At 39.7% G+C, this 22431-nt stretch overlaps 1 protein-coding gene across 1 annotated transcript; it reads right to left on the bottom strand.

Moving 5' to 3' along the window:
* Positions 1-1952: 1952 nt before the first annotated feature.
* On the bottom strand, positions 1953-5638 carry LOC131239776 (probably inactive leucine-rich repeat receptor-like protein kinase At3g28040). Its single transcript, XM_058237646.1, has 2 exons — positions 3754-5638; positions 1953-3599 (listed from the first exon to the last, which is right to left on the bottom strand). The coding sequence occupies exons 1-2, from the start codon at positions 5295-5297 to the stop codon at positions 2120-2122; spliced, it is 3024 nt and encodes a 1007-aa protein (XP_058093629.1). The 5' UTR covers positions 5298-5638; the 3' UTR covers positions 1953-2119.
* Between the last annotated feature and the right edge of the window lie 16793 nt (positions 5639-22431).

Here is a 22431-nt window from a genome sequence, read left to right as displayed (position 1 = left end):
GGACAACACGGTTGGAAATAATGTACAGGGCAACTCACTCTCCAAATTGGATGGGCCAAATTTTTGGTGTGGCATCTAATATTTGAAGTGGATGTCATATGATCACCATGGTGGGCCCTATAAAAATCAAGGGTGGACATCTCTTTCCCAATTGTTTCCTTTGGTGTTGCTCACTTGAATCATAAGTTAGCCTGATTTTTTGGCCTTGGCCTTAACATGGGATTACACATCTAATGGTCAGAGTGGATTTCACATACACATTATGATGGGCCTATAAAAAATCAAGGGCGGCTTCTCTCTCCCAGCTGTTCCAAAAAGAAGAAGAAGAAGATATTTACCCTCATATATTGGAAAGAGGAATTTCATAGGAGGCCCCACCCTTGATTTTTTACAAGGCCCACCTTGACGTGAATGTGAGATACACTAGATGTGCAATCCTATGTTAGGCCCAGGGCCAAAAAATCAGGTCGACCTGTGATTCAGTTGGGCCCCACCAAAGGAAAGAGTTCAGAGAGAGATGTCCACTCTTGATTTTTAAAAGGCCTACCATGACCATTATATGAAATCCACTCTAACCATTATATGATAAGCATTGCCCTATATACTCATTCCATTCGACCTGTCAAATACTCATTCCATTAGAGGGTAAGCATTGCCCTATATACTCATTCCAGTCCGTATAGTGATTTTATCAGAAAGATTTTTGGTTAATGTGATTATTATGATTGGATGCATATGTTTGACAGGTCGAATGTCAAATACATGCCATGTGGAATCCAAAATTTTCCACCTTTATAACTTTTAAAGGAAAAACAACATATGAGGGTACTTTGGCAATGTCCCTTCTCAAAAAGCACTACCCAGGTATTTTGAATAGTGAGGAATACTTGTGTAAATTTGGGATTTACGAGGAAATTTCTTGTAAAAATCCCTTTATTTTTTACATTTTTAATTTTTAATTTTTTTCAATATGATTCATGGATGTAGAAGTGGGATAATGCTTTCTGGATAGGAAGATTTTGGTTGTGAATTTTGTGGAGGAGATGAAGAAAATGGATTTCTGGGGCCTCCCTAATTTTGTACCCTGGCGACTGCACCATCAGCTGGTCCTGCTGTACTGTCCTTGTGAGGATTTGAGTCTTCTTCTCTAGTTTCACTAGGCCTGCTGTAAAAAACTGTGTCTTGTAGAAAGCTCCAATGGTAATGGTGGTAGTTTAAAGATAAAACACATGCATGTGTGATGATCAGGAAGATAGCTTTGGCAATGTTGCCTCTCTATGGTGCTTGTTTTAGGTCTATGCTTAATCATTCAATTATGAGAACTGATTACCTACAAGAAATATCACAACGAAGACATTCTTAACACGAAAACAGTAGGTCTCACCATGAAAATCATCTGGCACAAAACTCAGGCCGGTCTGCTTACTAGATGTGTCAAACTGTTTGAATCAATGGAAAACCCGCAGTCGAATTCAATAAACAGCTGTGGCCCACCTAGTGATTGGATCAGCTTGATTTCAAGTATGGTGATCTTCATGGTGGGGCCTACTGTTTTTGCAGTACAAATGACCACTCCAAATGACAACTTGCACCACAGCTTGCGGTGCCGTTGCTTGCATGCGATCAGTTCTCTTTAATTATACAGGCATATGCAGTTCCTGTCCAGATTGAATGATCATATGCAGTTCCTGTCCAGATTGAAGGATTTTGCTGCCTTTGAAGCCAAGTGAATTTCCAATCGTGAATTAAAATCGAACAGTCTTATTGATCTTTTTACTAATGGCAATTTGATCTCTGAACTGATTTTATTATAGTAGATTCAAAAAGCATCCTTGTGTAGAAGTTGTGTGACTCTAAACAAATCTCAAAACTAACAGCCCCTTTTGAGAAAATCACTGACTACTAACAAAATCCTAAAAAAGCTTAAGGAAGTTTCATGAGAACATCATCAATGAATGGGAACATGAAACCCCAACTGACAATAACAATCAATTGAAAAGCTTGTTACATGAAGAAGAACAGATGCACACAACAGATACAATGTCTGCCCTTTTTTCCTCAAATGATCTTTCTCCCAATTGAGAAAGCAATGATAATTTTGCATGGGAGGTTGTTTTTTTCAGAAAGCTTCCATCCTCTCTGGAATTGGTGTCTTGATAACCTGTAGTATCTGAACTACTTCTGGCATAGATGGCCTGCTAGAGGGTATCTGGGATGTACAAACCAAACCCAATTTCAGAACAGGCAACACCTCTTCCTCAGGGTACTCAGTCATGCTTGGATCCACACAATCCAACACATTACCTTGGTCCAGCATCACCTTCACATGGTCGCACAGCACGACGACGTCGTCGTCTCCATACTGCACCGGCTTCCTTCCTGTCACTAGCTCGAGAATCATCACCCCAAAACCGTAGATGTCACATTTCTCGTTGATCCTCAGGCTCTGGCACGCTAGTTCTGGTGCGACATAGCCTAGCGCAGTCTGAAACCGGCTATTAAGCACATGCTTGTCGAGCTTTGGTAGGAGTCTTGCCAATCCAAAGTCTGAGATCTTTGGGTTGCAGTTCTTATCAAGAAGGATATTGCTCGGCTTGAGGTTGTAGTGTATGATAGGAGGACGGAACGATTGGTGCAGATGAGCAAGCCCCTTTGCTGTGCCGAGCGCAATCTTGAAACGGTTAGCCCATGTAAGAGGAGGTGTAGATGATGATCTTTCATGAAGTCTGGCATGCAAACTTCCATTGGAAGCATAGTCAGATATCAAGAGCTGGAACTGAGGAGTCCAGTAGTAGCCCTGCACTGTCATCAGATTCGGGTGCCTTGCGTTCCCCAGAATTCGAACTTCTCTATCGAAATCGTCATGATATTGGATTATGTTAGAGGTTATCAGCTTCTTAATGGCCACGATCCTCCCACCTCCGATGGACGCTTTGTAAACAGTTCCAAACACTCCTTTCCCTATCTCAGTAGCCTTGTTCAGTAGGATTTCCGCATTATCGACCCAATCTTCACATCTGAAATCGTTATTGGGATGGAAGAGGACAAGCCTCCCCAATGCGGGACCCCTTGATCTCGAAGAACTCGAGAACATGCTATCCATGGCATGATCGATGAACGCTATCCTCCTCCGAGCAGAAACGTTCAGCAGGCTCACCACCACAACTCCAATAACTATCAGAACAGCGGCAGAGATCGCAACAATTGCAGAAATGCTGAGGAATCTTTTACTGTGCCTGACTCTCATGGAATCAGAAGTACCAATTTCATGACCGCCATTTCTGAGGCCATAAGCATCGGGGTTGAGGACTAATGGCTTTGGGACGTTCATCTTGCAGGGTCCTTTCAAGAGGGGGGAACAAAGGCCTAGATTCCCCTGTAATGCGCTTTGGTCCAAGCTTGGAAATACACCGCCGTTGGGGAGTCTCCCTACAAGCCTGTTATAGGAAATATTCACTGCAAGAAGGTTATCCAAGCTACCCAACTGTTGTGGTATCTCTCCACTCAAGCTGTTGAATTCCAAGTTGAGAATCTTGAGCTTCTGTAGCCTTGACATTGCCATTGGAATTGGACCATTCAAGCTGTTGTGAGACAAGGTCCTGAAATGCGAAAATAGCTCACTTAAATAAGAGATTGAAATCACAGCACATAGAATCAATCTGCTACTTTCCCTAAAAAATGAAAAGAATCTAGAGCAATGGAACAAACAAGAAGAAACAGTGTTTATAGCAGGCGGGCCATGGCTAAACTTACAGTAAGTAGAGACTGGAGCAGTTTCCAATCTCAGCTGGGATTGGGCCGCTTAACGAATTCCCATCCAATTGCAGGACAGAGAGGCTGTTGGAGTCGCATAAATCCTCCGGGATTGACCCGTACAGCAAGCTGCTACGGAGATCCAACACCGACAGGTTTCTGAAATATCCAAGCTCCGGGGGGAACCTCGATTGCAGATTGTTCCAAGATAAATTCAAGTATCTCAAGTGGAAATAGAGGCCCACCTCGGGAGGGATCACGCCCGTGAGCTTGTTTTTTGAGAGATCCAACGATTGGAGGGACTCGAACAGCCGGGATGAACCAGGAGGAATAGAACCACTGAATTCATTTGATGACAGGTCGACCTCCTCCAATCCAAGATCAAACAGTCCTGGTGGAATGCTTCCATTCAAGCTATTTCCGTTTAGCTTGATTTTGGAGAGCTGGGTACAGTAAACCAGTGTTCCAGGGATCTCTCCAACCAGTCTGTTATGCGATAAGATCAAAGAATTCAGTGATTTCAGATCACCCATCGACGATGGGAGGGCCCCACTGAATCCATTTCTTGCAAAATCCAACGATTGTAGGCTGTTCATGTTTCCGATCCAATAGGGGAAATCGCCTATGAAACCATTATTGGATAAGCTGATGAATTCCAGTGAATTAATCTGCTGAAGCGAGTCGGGCAAAGCTCCCATCAACAGATTATTGCTAGAATCGAAGCGCTTCATGTGCAGGCACAATCCAATATCTGATGGCAACGGTCCTGAGAACTGATTTCCCTGCAAGTAGAATTCTTTCAAGTTGTGTATGGCCAGGAGTCCTTCTGGAATTGGGCCAGAGAATGTATTGTGTGAAAGATCCAAGATCCTAAGCTCCTTCAACTGCCAGATCACATTAGTGAAATCGGGATTGCCTGATAGATGATTATCTGACAGATTAAGGCTGCCCAAGGACATACATTTCTGCAATGTGTGAGGAACAGGCCCTTCCAAGGAATTTCCTCCCAAAGAGATGAATCTAAGAGAAAGGCAGTTGTTGAACAGTTGCTCTGGAATCGGCCCGGAGAGAGAATTCTCCGAAAGATCGAGGACTCTGATGGTGGAGGTTATGTTGCCTAAATCAACAGGAATCCTCCCGAAGAGACTGTTGTGGCTCAGATTCAGCCTTTTGAGGCTGGGGAAGAGTGAAAGCTGAGGGATGACATTTCCAGAGAAATTGTTGTGGGAGAGAGACAAGACCTGAAGATTCTGCAACTTTTCTAGGCCTCTTCCGATCTTTCCCGACAAGCCCAAGCCGTCGAGGGAGATTTGGGAGACGCGGCCATTGACGGGGTCACATTGTACATGGGCCCACGAGCAAGGCGTGTTGTCGTCTTCGTTCCATGATGTGAGAGCAGAAGTGGGATCTTGAAGGCCTGATTTGAAGACGATCAGCCCCAAGACGTCATCATTCAGTTGGAGCGAGACGCTGCTGGAATTGCAGGAATGGTTGGAAAGAATCCACGGAAACAAGAGCCAGCACAGAAGAAATGCTTTCCTCATCTTCTTCTTATTCCTCTCTCTCTCTCTCTCTCTCTCTCTCTCTCTCTCTCTCTCTCTCAACCAACACACCCAAGAATCAAAAACCAAGAACTCCCATCATTCAACCAACACACCCAAGAATAAAAAAACAAAGAACTCCCATCATTCTCTCTCTCTCAACACCAACACACTCAAGAATCAGAAGCCAAGAACTCCCATAACTCTCTCTCTCTCTCTCTCTCTCTCTCTCTCTCTCTCTCTCTCTCTCTCATTCAGCCAGCTATTGCTGTGGAAGGAAAGCAACAACTAGAGCAGGAGCTGAAAACACACCATCGACCAAAAATCCTGTCTGCTTTTTTAATCGTTTTGCATGCATCTTCTTCTTCCGTTACATAAAGACCCACTGAAAAGACGAAAATACCCACCCTTGTATTATTTTAGCTACAACCCATTCCAATATCGGTTATTGTATTTTCTTCAAATGACCAAAATAACGCTCTTGATAATCAAATCCCACCTCTTCCTTTATTTTACAAAATCTTTGTAATAGTCACTGCTTAAAAGTCTAGTAACAAGACTCCAAAAACAATATGGAGCACTGTTTTAAAATCAATGCTCTAAATGGGTACCCAGACCCAAGGGTACCCAATGGACCCGACTCGATTTTAACCGTCCAACTTTTTGGACCAGTAATTAAATTGGGTAAGTTCTGGGTCTCACCTTTTTAGACCTAGTTAAAATTTTGGTCTAGCTGGTCAGATCAGGTTGGGTCCATCAACTTAGATCCGGTTAAAATCGAGTCGGGTTAGGATGGACCAAGTTCATATCCTATTGGTTTTAATATTAATATTGTATTTATATTCAATGAATATCTATTATTCTAGCAAAGAAATAATGTTTCATAAGGAACAAACATGTAATAGAGCCCGTTTTGATTTACCCGTGCATGGATAAAGAGAGAAGATCATTGTTTTCTCCTGAAAAAAATAGCCCTTAAATTCATAAGGAGATAAATAATCATTAAAACGGGAATGAATTATTGTTTATAGTGTGCTTTATTTTTTTGGTTAGCTTGTTAGTACACCCACTGTCAGTTCACACTTCAGTGTTAGCCACCCCCACAGGGGAATCGGTACCTAGACCTCAGTGTTGAAATGAGGTATCTTTCTCTCAGTCTACCACTTGTTAGCATGTTTACAGTGTGCTTCATGGCCTTATATAAGCAAAAAGAGGCACACCCTAATTTGACTAAAAGAAACTTTTAAAAATAGTAAAAAAAGTTATAAGACCTTTGGTCTTCTACCCAAATACATAAAATACTTTTTAGATAACTAAAGCAAATACGTTAGACAAGAGCTGCACTCTTAGAACCTTAAAAACAGTATAAACGCAACTTTCTAAAAATAATAAGTTTTGACTTAAAATCTAACTCCTAAAATGATGAATTTAACGAACCCTTATGGGGTAATGAACCTTGGGCAATTGGATATAGAGCAACGAGTTCTAACAACATATTATATGTATGAAATAGATAACTAATCACCCACTTCTAACCATTGGACGTTCTAGTGGTGGTTGAGAATAGTACGCAGAGCTTGTTGATAACTTTCAATCTTTTTCTGTCCATGAAGTCATATGCCGCTATTCTATCTCATGTTTACACACCAACACATGTTAAAGTGGTTTTTGTTGTGGAATTTAATCCACCCATTTAGTGTGCCTAACCATATAAATGCTCTTATTTGATACTTAAATCCGAAGACCTGATGGGTACTCAAACCTTATCAGATTAAGGTATTAATCCTTAAGAAAAAGACCTGACGTAGTGAGACCCCAACCTGGTTAGTTATCCTGTAGTGCAAAACTGGCAAGTAAGGTGGCGAATTCTTTTTTTTTTAAAAGAAAAAAGAAAGCTCAAACGACAACCTCTACATAAGAAAAGCACCCTAACCTCATTAGGCTAATGAACACTTGTCTTTATTATTATTATTTTAAATAAAGCAGATTTTGGTCAAAATGGGGCTGATGGTTGGACTGTACCACTCACAAAAAACAGTTCGAGATCTAGATTGGGTTTTAATACATTTTGATTTGAAAAGATTTGAAAATGATGGGAAGATTCTGGCTTAAGTCACACGTACAATGAAATGAGCTTTCATTGATATAACATAAAGACTGATGGCCAGTTTGGATGAAAAATCAATAGAAATGAATATTTGCAAATATGTCGGTCAAGGACCCGCTTTTCCACAAAACCAAAATTGTATCATTTATTCTTTTAAAGAGATTATCAGAAATTAATTAATGCAGGGACATTTTCACACTAGGCTCGAGTCGGGTAGCCCTTTGAGATATGAGGACACACTCAGGGTGGGTGGCCTCTATGAGGCGGGTGGCTCGTGCGAGGTGATACCCGTGTGATTTGGGGCCCACGAGGTGGGTTCGACCGAGGTCCTAACCCATGCGATGTAGGCACCTGGGCTATGAGATAAATGGATTGATTTACCATGCTCTAATAGTTCGAGCTTTTAAAACAAGTGGTTAATTATCCTGCATCATTAATTTTTCGTTTTTTGTTTTTTCATCAGCTAGCCTGAAATGGAAATTGAGTTCCTTTCTAGTGGTACAAGGAAAAAGAAAAGAAAATGAATGGTTATTTTGTTGGGTCAGACTTTAAGAAGGATGAGGCAAACCAGACCTGTTCTTTGCGGGTGAGGTCTCCATCGGGTCCAAGTTGTGCTTGTCTAACCTCTAAATTCCAATTATACAAAGACTTCTCATTAAGCTCCCTTTGTAAAGGTTTCAAAGTTTCAATTAGTTCCCTGTAAGAGGCATCTTGTTAGGGAGACTAACATACCCCAAGGGTAAACCTTTTCCTAGGAAAGTAACAGTTTTTCTTGTTTGGTAATTCACTTCTTTTTTTCACCAACATTTTTACTTTCTAAGAAAAAAAAATTCACCTATACCTTTTCTAGTGTAATCAATATGGATCATATATTCTTCTAAGCATTTATAAAATGGTTAGAATCATTCCATTAAAGTAATTTTTGGAGATGGGCCATCAAAGTTGGGAAGCACATGATAAATGATAGATATTGATGATTGGACATTTCCTAGTATTATCATTACCAACCATCCACTCGATGACATTGGCTAGATGGTTGGGATCATCTGATTGAAATGATTTTTTTGAGAGATGGGCCATAAATGGATGAACTGTCTATTCTTTGAACAACTAATCAGATTATTAAGATCATGTGATAAAAATGACTTTTGATGAGGATGGACCAGCAATGGTAGGTCGGACGCAATGGACCATTGATTAATGATCAAACCTTATAGTATGATTAATATGGACTGTCCATTCTCCTAACTATTGTTCATATGGTTAAGATCACTTGATCAAAGTGATTTTTTATGGGGATGGGCCATCTAAGGTGGGTTTCATGTATTGGACAGTCAAAATCAATGATTAAACTTTTTCTAGTATAATTAACGAGGATCAACCATTTTTAAAGCCATTGAATATAGCTAGGATCACTGAAGAAAGTGAATTTTGATGGGGATGAGTATGAAAGCATGTATCTTATGATTGATGGTCCATGTTGATCATTATTTCTAATATAATCACTAGGAACGCATAGTGGGGCCCATGTGACAAGGGAGACGTAGATCAGTAGCATCCTAGCCATTCAATGCAGTGTAATTTGTGAATTGTTTACATGGGTCCATGTTTATTATAATGTAAAAATTCTATTAAAAAAAAAAAATCTAGAAAAGCTAGAAAAATAAGATTAACAAAATGTCTTGAGGAAAATTTGTAAGCTCTAGTGGGGTGAAAGTGGAAATTTTCTTTAAATAAAATGTCATTTTCTCTCCTTTTTATTTTCCTTCCTTCCAAAAAGTGGACCATCACATGTGATACACAGCCTATTGTTAAATATATACAAATAAATAAATCCAGTGCGGTTAGTGAGAACTATGAGGCAGTGTACGCTTTATATCCCACCGATAAAAGAATGCAGAGACAAATATCAGTCATTAATTTCAAAATGTGAATCTCATGATTTACCAATTGATCTTGCGATGATTGTCAAGATCCTCACCTACCCTGGCAGTAGCCACGTGATAACCCCAAGGGTAGATTTCAACAAAAAGGCGTTCACGTGTGTATGCATAAATAGAAATATATGTAACCTTTGGGGCTCAACTTCCAGCCTGATCCAAAACTTTAGTGGGCTATGGCAAAAGGAAACAATTACTTCCCTTGATTTGCTTCTCTCTTTACTATGGTCCACTAGAGTTTTAATTTTAGATTAGGCTGAAAGTTGGACTCTAGAAATTTCATAGGGTGCCGCATCACATGGACAATTCAGATTTTGTGTATGACACATGCAAAGGTGTATATGGTGCTCATCTAAGAAGATATGCACAGGTGAGCATAACTCCATATATAGTGAAATGCTCACTTGAAACCGATGCCCGTGACACATGCAAAAGTGCACACATGTGCTTACCTAGGAAAGTGGGTAGGTAAGCATCACTATATATATATATATATATATATAGAGAGAGAGAGAGAGAGAGAGAGAGAGAGAGAGAGAGAGAGAGAGAGAGATATGCTCACTTGGGAACTAGTTCTCACAAGAACTAGTAGAAACTTTTTTAGAACTTTACTCCCATAACGTGAACACAGAATTTGAACCATATATCCATGTGATGCAACATCCCATGATACTCCGATGGTACAACTTTCACCCCGATCCAAAATTTTGGTGGGCCATGGTAAAAGGAAATAATTTCTTCTTTTGATTTGTCTCTCTCTTTTGCCATGGCCCACCAAAGTTTTGGATTAGAGTTAAAGTTGGGCCTCAGGATTTTATCAGGTGCTGCATCACATGAACTATTCAAATTTTGCACTCACATCTAGGGGGAGAGATGAGTTCTGAAAAAGCTCTCATGAGTCCTGTGAGAACTGGTGCGCAGGTGAGCAACTGTATCTGTGTGTTTATGAGAAATTATCTTAATCAAAGGTTTTATTTATAATGTTTTGCAAATGGTTGTTGTGGGCCCCACTATTATATGTTGTTGACATTAATGCCTACCATTATACTGGCCTTTCCTATGTTGGCCAAGCCCCAAATACCAGAGGAATCAATGACTCTCAAGTGGGCTACACAAGTAGGAAAAGTTGGGAGAGGATGACTGTCCTCCTCGTTGGGCCCCATCCGTCTCAAAATGCATGGCACGTTCATTTTTAAGTATGCCATCATGCAGGGCATATGGTTCATATCAATTGATTGGATGGCATACACATAACCTGGTGGGCTCTCTATGATAATAAAAACTAGACGATGACTCTCAGATGTTTTTGCCGGTGCAGCCCATTTTAGTCATGGATTGATCTGATTTTTGGCCACCTGGCCTAAGGATGGAGAGCATGACTAACGGTTAGAGTTGATTTCATCAAAACATGAGGATGGGGCCTACAACAAACAAGATTACACCATAATGTGGTGAAAACACACGCGATGATTCTCACGCCCACACACCACAACGGGCACTTGAGCCCATGACCTTATTGTTGAAGCTCACAGTCTACAACTAATCCATGAGTAGGGACTGCATGGGATGATTTTCACACACACACGTGTGTGTGGGGTCGAGCTCATGGGAACTTCCCATAAGGTCGAGTTGTGTGGACCCCCCGTGATGCGTGTTGAACATCTACCCCATCAGTCAGATTCAACATTCCATGGTGGGTGTAGGGCTTAAAAATCAAGTCAATCCGTGACTTTTGTGGGCCACACCACATATAAAGTTGAGAGGGGTTACCCTCCATTAAAACATTCATAATCATTTGTTGGGCCCAGCGAGATGTGGTTCACAAATCCAGCCCATCCATTATGTGTGTCGCACTTGGATGAGGGGTTAGACCAAGTTTCAGATGCATCCAAATTTTCGGTGGGCCCCACCAAGTGTTTTTTTATGTTTTAGGCATGTCTTTACATGATTTTAGATGGTATGGCCCACCTGAGTTCAGTATATGGCTGATTTTTGGGATATTCCATAATTTAAAGGCGACCCATCAAATGCACGGTGTTGATGTTCAACATACATCACGGTGGCCTCACACATCTCCACCTCATGGGAAGTCCCCATGAGCCCGATCGCACAAAACCTTTTCCAAATATTACAATATATTACAAATCACATGTAAAATCATCAAATCCAAATATTACAATAAAATCATAAGTTATATAAACTGAGATCTATCTAATCTAATAGGTGTTTCCAAATGATGATTGGACCTATTTTGTTTATATGGTAAATCGTAATTGTCCATTTTGATCATGTTATTGATCAGAAGCTCACAGGATGACATAAATTGCATGAGTTTTGCATCATGGCTTGCTCCAACTTGTAAAACGAATGAACGGTCTGGATCGACAATAGGTTACTGTTGTGACCTTTAAAAGGTTTGGAGCGTCATCATAATTAGAATGACAATGGTTTCAAATGGGCCCCAGATGATGCATGTGGGAGATCCACTCAGACCATCGTGCATGTCCTGGCTTGTTTGCCCATGGGCTCAAGAATCAAGCTGAATGGAAATAAGTGAGCTACACCACTCGATAACTAAGAGGAGGACGTTCATCTGGGAATGTCCTGTTTTTTGCAGGATCCTTACATCTGGGAAGATGTTTCCAATGAATGGATTGGATTGCAGATACACGGCACGGTGGGCCCTCCAAGAGACTACGGGTGATGTTTTCTCTCAACTACTACCTATGGTGTGGCCCACCTCAGTCACAAAACAGCGTGATTTTTGGGCCCATGCTTAAATAAGCTAAGGTCTGCAGGACGGTTGGTGTGGATGCCCCACATGCACACGTGTCATTTTACTATGGAATTTTACCACATCCTTTCTCAAAGTGAAATAACCAAAATCCCTCTACATCAAAAAATAAAATAAAAATTGGAGCCAAAGCAATGTGGGGCCCATGTGATCTAATGTGTTAAACATCCAACCATCCAACATGATTCCCACCCTGCCAATCAGACGAATAAATGACATCCAACCCATCCAAAATAGTTCACACCTTAACGATTAGGCCCCATTTAATATATATATATATATATATATATATATATATATACCATCCAAAAACTTGCAAATTTTTGTGTGGTGCACCAGATGATTGGATCAGACTGAATTTGGTTAATCTAGTCACCATGTCTAGATGCACCTGTTGGACGGGTAGAATTTCATTTACTTATCAGGTGGGGACCCTAATTCTGGATTTAAGCACTTCTTAGAAAATAAAATGAATGAGAGCATTTTGGTCATTCACCCTCCAAAAAAGCACTTATTGATGATTTTAATATGTCGATGAAATCAGGATTCCTAAGTAATTTTGTAGTAAAAATATATATATAAATCCCAAAGGGACAAAAGGTTTAGTTGACTAATTTAATATCTTTTGGAAGGAAAAAAAAAATGCGATTAGGAATTTGTCCCACCGGACTTCTGACTTATTCCAACTGCATTTCCACATGTCTCTGTCGTTTGTGTACGCCTTTTCTTCATCTCTCTCTTTATTTTACATCCACTTAGAAAAAAATTACAATATTGATAGAAAGCTTCACTTCAATATATGTTTTAAACTCCCATATAAAAGTATTAAAATGTGGACAGCTAATCTCAAGGAAAGACTGTGGACGACTGTACTGTGACTGGAGAGTGTCAAAAAAATTACATTATTCAAATGTGGTCATCATAGAAAAATTAGACGGTTATGATCATCTGTTTAGTGAGTCTCTCTCTCCCTTTCGGCATCCATGATGCACTGTGGATGAGTCGCTGCTATTTAGTACTTTGGGCACAAGCGCATTTAGAGACTACTGTGATAGTTCACCACTACCTTTGAAATGAAAGTGACTTATCCTCCTCACATGTGGCATTCATGTATATCCGTTTGGGAAAAACCGTCTTTCAATAGATGGCTAAGAAATGGTTGGTTGAAAGTAATTAGTAAGTGTGCATAGCTGGTTGTCAGGAGTACCTTACAAAAATTCCAAGAGAAAAAGGAATGTAGAGAAGAGGAGTGGTGATAAGGGTTTGTTTGGACGGTGGTAAAACAGATGAAAATGTATGACTTTTTATACGATGTGATGTTTTACTGTTGCAGTTCAAATACATATTTGACTCCAGTTATTGCTTGGATTTACGAACATGGTACTGTTTAACAGCCCAATTTAACTGTGTTTGTGTTGCAAGGTGTATTTACAAGCTTGGACTGAAATAGAATGGTAAAAGCATAGATTTGATGTTCAGAATTCACTAAGGCAAGGGACGGACCCCAGGAGACCAAGATCGACGGATTTACGTGTCAGAAATCAGAGAAAATCGAGAAACTGAAGCTCAAGTGGCCTGAAAATCAGCCAGAATGCAAGATCACAGGATTCCTACCATACGTTCGGTTCGAAACTTCATACATGGTTTGAGGGAGATAAATTAACCATACATATAAAATTTGAGCCATTGGATCCTTGTGAAAGTGGCCCAAAGGACATATTAGCCCCTTAAATCCTGATTTAGGGCCCTCATGATATCTAGATATGGTCTAATTTTGGTCTCAACGCCTTAAAATATATGGAGGAGAGGATGAACGGAGTAGATTTCTAAAAAAATCAAGTTAGGACTCACCTTATGTGATTGGCATGCATACAGTGCACCTCCACTCGCGGTGCACCGGACCAGACAAAAAATAGGGAAAACGCCAGCAATGGATGTCTTTCGATTGGGTTTTGATAGTGGACCCCACCCATCATCAAATCGGATGATCTGAACTGTTCACTCAATCTAGGGGGTGACCACGACCCTCATCAAGGTGAAATTTTGGTCCCATTCATGTGTACGTACGAAATTCAAGTCCCAACGCAAGATGAACGGTATAATGCAAAGTCTTGTGGGCCACAGAGAAATCAAACTGTTCTTGCCCTTCCCGAACGGTTTTTTGTCCTGAATCCAATGGACAGTGTGGATTTTCCACCTGACATCAATCAGTAAGCCACCGTACATTCAGAGTCGACGTGCGTCAGCTCTGTTATGAACAGAGGGTGCGGGTGATCGCTGTGGGCCCCACTCAATCATCCATATGGTTAATCAGAACCGTCCATTCGAATTAGAGGAGGATTTAGACCAATATCTAGTTGATCTTGGTTTGAAACATGCCGGACAGAAGGTGAAAAACGGATAGACGGCAAAACTATGTTACATGATTATCTCAGTGAGCCACATCAACGGATGACAAAAACCTCCCATACCCAGTCGAAATTTCGATTAAAAGATGATAGACGGCGTAGATTTCGCAAAAGTCATAGAAGATGGGCCCCACCGGCAGCTAGCGCAAGAGCTTCTGCGTTCTTCCTTCGCAAGCAGCTGCGAAAGCTCCACCGACTCCAGTTACGCACTCCCAACCGACCTCCAGCATCTATATAAGAAAGAGAGAGGAGACAGCTAAGGATCATTTGATCTGGGGCTAGATGTGGAGCAGAGAGACAGAGAGTAGAGTTATTTATTTATTTTCTTTTTATTTATTTTATTTTTGTTTAAGGGATTTAGCCTAATCATGTTACTAGGCTAAACCTCTTAGCCAAGGCTAAGAGGTGAAGCTTGTAGCATGATTAGGATGGTTACTTTGCTTTGATTCATGTTTATTGAACTCTCCTCATTATAGTTTGATTATGAAAGAATGTTTTTAGTTTTAATGGTTTATTATGACTCAAATTACAATAGATCTGTGATAGCTTGAGATATTCTCTTTTCATGTATTGAAATTGTGAACTTGGGAACCCTGTTGTTCACCATCGTCTCATGGGCATGGTAGGGTGACGGAACCCTTCCTAACCTTTACAATTCTCTTATGATTGGCTGTGAGATTGATAAATTGTTGTTGTTTGCCATAATCTCCCGGGCATGGTTAGGTGACGGGATCACTTCCAAATCTTCACAAATCTTATCTATTAATGATTAGATCCATGAGAAGTTCAGAGATCTGACAAATCTCTTCTTACCAACTGGATAAGATAAGACTCTGATTCCAGTTGCGTCCTTGAATCAATGCAAGGTAGTTTTCCAATTGCTACAAGTGGATCCTGGGCACCCTAGTTTCCTACCTTTGAATTCTCTAAGTTTTAGATAAATATTTCATCATTATTCCATCAATTTCATTCAATTTAGATTTCATCTTAGTCTAGTTCTAATTCTACTTAGTTTTAGATTACGTACAGGTTCCAGTCCCTTGGGATTCAACCTCGGTCTCATCAAGTTTATTACTACATCACAACCCTATACTTAAGGAGTGAACATTCACCATGTTTAGTTAGTAAAAATAAATATTGAATTTTAAAGAATAATTATTATTCAAGTGTTAGATTCTCATTCACGTGATAAATAAAAGATAACTATTAAAATTATTCCTCTAAAAATTATCTTTGGTTAATTATTATAATTTTCTTTTCTTTCCTCACTATTTAAATAGGCCCAATGATAGAGATTGACTTTTAGGAAAAAAATTTTTTACACATATACTATCATTTTTTTAACTGGAAGAGGCAACTTTTAAGAAATATCTATTATCATGATAACTAGCTAACATTGAAACCAACACTCCCATATCTCTCTTTTAATTGCATAGTTATGCAATAACTAATGAGATAAACCACTTAACACCAATATTTCAACTTTTCTCAAATCTTTTAAACACACTCATACATTCTTCAACTTGATAACACATGACTAGCATGTAAACCGTGATTTGAGGAATTGATAGGACCATACAATGCATTGGAGGGAAACGAATTGCATACTGAGTAAACTCTGTGGGGGCCACCATCATTCATGAATTTTATCCACTCTGTCCATCCATTTTATCAAATAATTTTAAGGCTCCAACCAAAAAATGAAGCCTATACAAAGCTCAAGTGGATCACATCAACGAAAATAGTGTTGATTGAACATCTACCATTGAAAAGTTCTTGGAGGCCATAGAGGTTTTTAGATCAAGATTATATATGTTTTTTCCCTTCATCCATGTTTGTGTAATCTTATAAATAGGGTGGATGACAAATAAACATCACTGTGGGCCTTAAAAAGGTTTCAATGGTGGAAATCAATACTTCCACTATTTCCTATGGTATGGTCCACTTGAGCTTTGAATATGCTTCAATTTTGGGTTCAACACCTAAAATGATCTGTAAAAACGGATGGATAGTGTGGATAAATGACATGCATTCACAGTGGGCCCAACAAAGTTAACTCAGTACGATAAGAGCATACTTCAGTACCAAATCTGATTTGGCATAGGAGATGGAGATTAAGTAACCTTAATAAAAAATTGTACCTTATTGTGACGTCATTACTGTAAAACTGATGTTGTAGTCTTTTACCCCTTGCATGATTCAGATAAGCACTTGGATGGAAAAATTACCTTAGCATAGAATTGAGACCCAACCTTGTTTTTATAATTAGTAAGAGTGAGGAGTTTCTAATCCATCGGAGTTCCTCTCCTTCAAGCTCCACACAAATTTAAGATTCCTAGTCTATCTAAAATACCGTGCATGTATCATAGTTATAGTGTACTACTCTTATGCAATTTTAGATCCAGACCATTGATCAATAAAGCCCACCTTATAAAATTCTTACACAACACATTAAGGGTGTTTTTCGTTTATGGATTACCACCATAATATACCGTAAAAATGTAATGATTACAAATTACAATACTTATTTAATGAGAATTAAGTAATTTAATTGTTGATTATTATCTTTGGATAGTCATAGTAAACTTCTAATGATAATACTTTTGCATCACTATGATGTCAAATCAATAAAAAATGTTAAATTACTATGTTTAATATGCTAATATGTGTGTTTAAATAGAAAATTTTCAGTAAGATGTAAAATTGTAATTATTACAAAATTCTTTTACCCATCTCATATTATATATATGCATTTGATTGCTAAATTGTGTGTTGAATTAAAAATATAATGATGATACTTTTATGTTATGTAACAGTAGTAATCCAAATATATAATCTAAGAGTTCACCCATAATGATTGATGGATTCAAATCAAGCATTTTTGCATTTTGATTTGGGTAGCATCTTAACTATCCATTTGAGTTTATTAACTCCCCTTTTACCCTATTATGTAAATAATATAGGAAATGAAGCAAACACATGCTTATTATAAATGGACCAGAAGAAGTCCAAGAAGGAAATCAACAAATTTCAGCATATTTTGATTGATCGAGGTCAATTAAGCAGATCAATCGATTCAATCGATCGGTCAGTCGGATCGATTGATCGATGGAAATTCAAATTTTGATGAAAAGCTTGCTGGACACTTTTTTTCTTATTGCAATCAATCGACAAGTTAAGTCAATCGATCAAAAACAAATTCGATTTTATGGATTTAGTTTCTGGACATTTTTGTACCCTCCCAATCGATCGATAGAATGCAAAAATTTGTGCATTTTTTTAGTTTTAGTTTCCTTATTTGTTTGAGTCTTCTCTAATTACGTCTTAGGATTTGTTTAAGGTTATTTAAGGATGCAAACTTGATTATTTTGAGGACTTTTAATAATCTTTCTCAAATTTTCTTTTATTTCTCTCGTGGATTCAAGATTCTTCTCTTGTGATTCAAGGTGCTTAACGTTCGAGGAAGACAGTGATTGACCTCATCATGCCCGCCCTTGCATCATTTTGGTATCAGAGCGAGGTTTTTCTACAGATTGATGTTTTCTAACAACAGATCGGTCATGAATGGTGCTCCAAGGAATTATCCATTAACAGCGGTGGCTTTCGAGGTGACGCAACGAGAAAATCAACAAGTCATACAAGGGCTGAAACCTGCTATCAACTGCATGACAGAAGCGCTATGACAGTTTTGTGTTTGTTGTGATAATATGTCTCTCATAGGCACTAGAATTCACAATCGTGCTAATCGTGGGGCGATGCTCATGAGGAATCACAGGATTATGCTTAAAGATGTAGGATCCAGCAACGAAGAGATAGATGACATGATCCTCCAACACCCCAGCCAAGGCAGTGATCGGGTAGATATGACAAGTAGAGAATTCAAGATGAAAGTCGATCTTCTCAGTTTCAATGGCCAACTCCAAATCGAAGACTTCATCGATTGGCTGCTTGAAGTCGAGCATTTCTTCGACTACATTGAAATTTTTGAAGAGAAGAAAGTTAAATTGGTGGCTTACAAGTTGAAGGGTATAGCTTCTGCTTAGTGGGAGTAACTTCAACTCATGCGAATGAGATAGATGAAGGTATTACTTTACACATGACAGCAGATGAAACAACTAATGCCTACATGATTCCTGTCTAGTGACTACGATCAAGTATTGTTCTAACAATACCAAAATTGTCGACATGGTAATCGAACAGTGAGAGATTACGTAGAGGAGTTTTAGCATTTGGTAGCGCAGAATGATTTAGTCAAGACTTAATCACAACAAGTTACCCAATTTAACGGCGGGTTGCATGTTGCGATTTAGGATCGGGTTCAGATGCAGCCGATTTGGACGATGAATGAAGCGATTAAGCCAATTGGCGAGCGGAAGCACATCTTGAGCGATCCAACACACGAGCCTACCCTGCTAACCGCGAGTCCTTCGTAGGGAGCACCACTGGCCAAGGGAATTGAACCTGTGGGGGGCACCCTCAACCTCCTACACCCATGAACCGAGAGTCAGAAAATAGGCAAGTGAGACTATAAAGGGCCGCGACCACTACTACCGGTTCGAGTAGGATCACGAACTCTACAGTCAGCCAAGGCTAGACCATTGTTATCGATGTGGCCAACTGGGTCACTTATCAAATACTTGTTCTCAACGATAAGTGGTTAATCTTGCCATTAATGATGGAAATGCTGAAAATGTAAAGGAATACCTGGATGTTGATGAAGTGGATCACGCCGTGAAGGATGAACTGGATGAAGCATATTGGGTTCCACAAGATCATGGTGAGTCCCTAATAGTGAGGCAGTTATTGTACTCACCAAAGAAGGACGTGCACCCGCAACGACATTACGTCTTTTGAATAAGGTGTACAGTGAATCAAAAAGTTTGTGATATGATCGTAAACAATGGGAGCGCGAGAACATCATCTCCAAGGTCATGGTGGAGAAATTGTAGCTAAAAACGGAAAAACATCCCTTTCTATACATGATCAGCTAGATCAAGAAGGTCAGTGGAACAAAGGTAATTGAACAATGTATTATATCTCTTTCAATTGGTAAACATTATAAGGACCAAGTAGTTTGCAACATAGTTAATGTGGAAGCTAGTCACATATTACTCGGTTGATTGTGGCAATTAGATCATGACGCCACTCATAGAGGATGAGACAATGTATATATTTTCGTCAAGGATGAACAAAAAACTATACTCTCCCTTATGGACCTAGATGAGCCACCTAAAGCTTTTAAAGTAGATGAGCGTTCTCTCCTAACCATATGGGACTTTATGAAGGAATCTAAGGAGACGGGACAAGTATATACATTGATTGTAAATGGCCAAGAGATAGAATCCATAATTATTCCTGTGAAACTAAAATCGTTGTTAAAAGAATTTAAGACAATTTGGCCAGATGAAATTCCCGACGGGTTGCTTCGCATGCGATATATTGAGCACCATATCGACCTTGTCCTAGAGGTTGTCTTGCCCAATCTTTCTCATTATCGGATGAGTTGAAAAGAGTACGATATTTTGTAGGGACAAGTGAAGGAATTAATTTGTAAGGGTCTAATGGGAGAGAGCATGAGCCCATGTGTCGTGTCAACTCTATCGATGCCTAAGAAGGATGGGAGTTAGCGCATGTGTGTCGACAGCTAAGCCATAAATAAAATCACTATGAATTATAGATTTCCTATCCGTTGGCTGGATGATATGTTGGGCATCCTAGAAGCTGAATGCGATGCTTCATATGTTAGCATTGGGGGTGTGTTGTCTCAATAGGATCGATCGGTTGCCTTTTATAGTGAGAAACTTAGTGATGCCTGTAAGAAATGATCGATTGATGAGCTAGATTTGTATGTAGTGGTTCAGGCCTTGCGACATTGGAGGCATTACTTGATTTAATGGGAGTTTGTAATCTATATGGACCATCAGGCTCTTAAGTTTATTAACAGTCATATTAGCATTAACCATGTGCATGGTAGGTTAATTTCTTTCTTACAGGAATTCACATGTATGCTGAAGCACAAGACAAGACAGCAGAACAATGTGGCTGATGTGCTTAGCCGATGTGCAACCTTATTGGTCACGATGAGAAACAAAGTTATCAAGTTTGAGTTCCTTAAAAACCTATATACCGACGATGATGACTTCAAGGACACGTGGGTTAGATGTCAGGAGGTCAACCCAGAGACCTCCATATCCAGGATAGTTTTCTTTTTAAAGGAAATCAGTTGTGCATTCCACAGAATTCGTTACGAGACTGTGTCATCCAAGAGCTAAATGGAGGTGGCATCAGCGATCACCTAGGGTAATACAAAACAATAGCTCTCTTGAAGGAGCGCTACTATTAGTAGAGCTGGGCATGTCTGACCCGATCTGGTGGATCCGACCCGATTCGACTTGTTTCGAACCGAACCAACGACCTGTATTGGTGTAGATTGATTAGGGCCATTCAGATCCGATAGTTTTTCGGATCGAGTTCGGATCGTGGTCAATCCAGACCGATCCGAACCGAAATCCGAACCGAATGGATCTAATCCGATCTGATTTGGAGTGATTCTTATGAATATTTATCACATATGTTTATCTTATGAACAGGTTGGATGACAAATAAACATCACTAGGATCTTCTAATTGCAAGCCTTGGATTGTTAGGATCTTCTAATTTTGGAGATTTTTGGGTCATGGTTCATCCATTGTGGGGTCGATAAACTCAATGGCTCTGATCATTGGACCATGGGCCCACTTGTACAAATTGAAAACCTAAGATACTACACACCACATATCCTCCTTCATATCTCCTGGACAAGATATGATTTTGATGAGGAATGCTCAGCTGCGAACCAGTTCGCACGAAAGTCCTACAAACTTTTTTGAGAACTCATCATATGAGTCTCGAAAATATGAATGGTCCACGTGAAGCAGAACCTCATGAAACCCCCTAGTACAAATTTTCACTTTGAACCAAAACTTTGGTGGGCCATGAAAAATGAAAACAGTTTCTTCCCTTGATTTGCATTTCTATTTTCTATGGCCCACCAGAATCGTAGATCAAGGTGAAAATTCATCCCCTGGGGTTTCATGGGATTCCGCATCTTATGGACCGTTTGGATTAGACTCCAATGACACGTGTACAAAGGTGCGCACGTGCGCAGGTGCGTAGGTGAGCATGCCTCTGATTTTGTAATGGCAGATACGGAATAGCCAGAATTAACATGTCGTGCACAACATGTCAACACAAGCACAATTGTGTAGATACGTGTCGTGCAAAGATGAGCGGATATGCGCCTCAGCTCCGAGTTGTACGAACGACTCAAATGAGATCAAAGTACATGGGCCCCACAATGATGTATTTATTATATTCATACCGTTTATCCATTTTTCATGACAATTTTAGAGCATTTGAAAAAAATGAATCATATCTAAAGCTCAAGTGGACCACACCGAAAATAGCAGTGTGGATAATGATTTTCACCGTTAAAAAATTTGTAGGGCCCACCATAACGTTTATTTTCCATCTAATATGTTAATAAGGTTAAAAATACATGGATGAAGAGGAAAAACAAATTTCATATTAATCTGAAACTTCCATGATCTCTAAAAGGGTTTCAATGGTAAACGTTCAATTTTGCAATGTGGTCCAACTGATCTTTAAATCTGTCTTATTTTTCAGCTCAAACCTTAAGATGAACTTGCCAAATGGATGGACGGTTCGGATATAACATAGACCTCATATTTTGACCCACAGACCCAACCCGATCCGAACCATACCCAATCCGATCCGACTCAGTTTCCCTGACCGAGTTGGACTCGGTTCAGGTCAGGCCAACCGTGCATCGGATCGGTTCAAGTTAGATGTCCTAAACTCGGTCCCGAATCAGATCGAGTTCGAGTCA

The sequence above is a fragment of the Magnolia sinica genome, chromosome 3 (assembly GCF_029962835.1).
Source record: "Magnolia sinica isolate HGM2019 chromosome 3, MsV1, whole genome shotgun sequence".
Taxonomy (NCBI): Eukaryota; Viridiplantae; Streptophyta; class Magnoliopsida; order Magnoliales; family Magnoliaceae; genus Magnolia; species Magnolia sinica.
The sequence above is the reverse complement of the archived record's forward strand: the minus strand, read 5'-3'. Positions and strand labels throughout refer to the sequence as shown.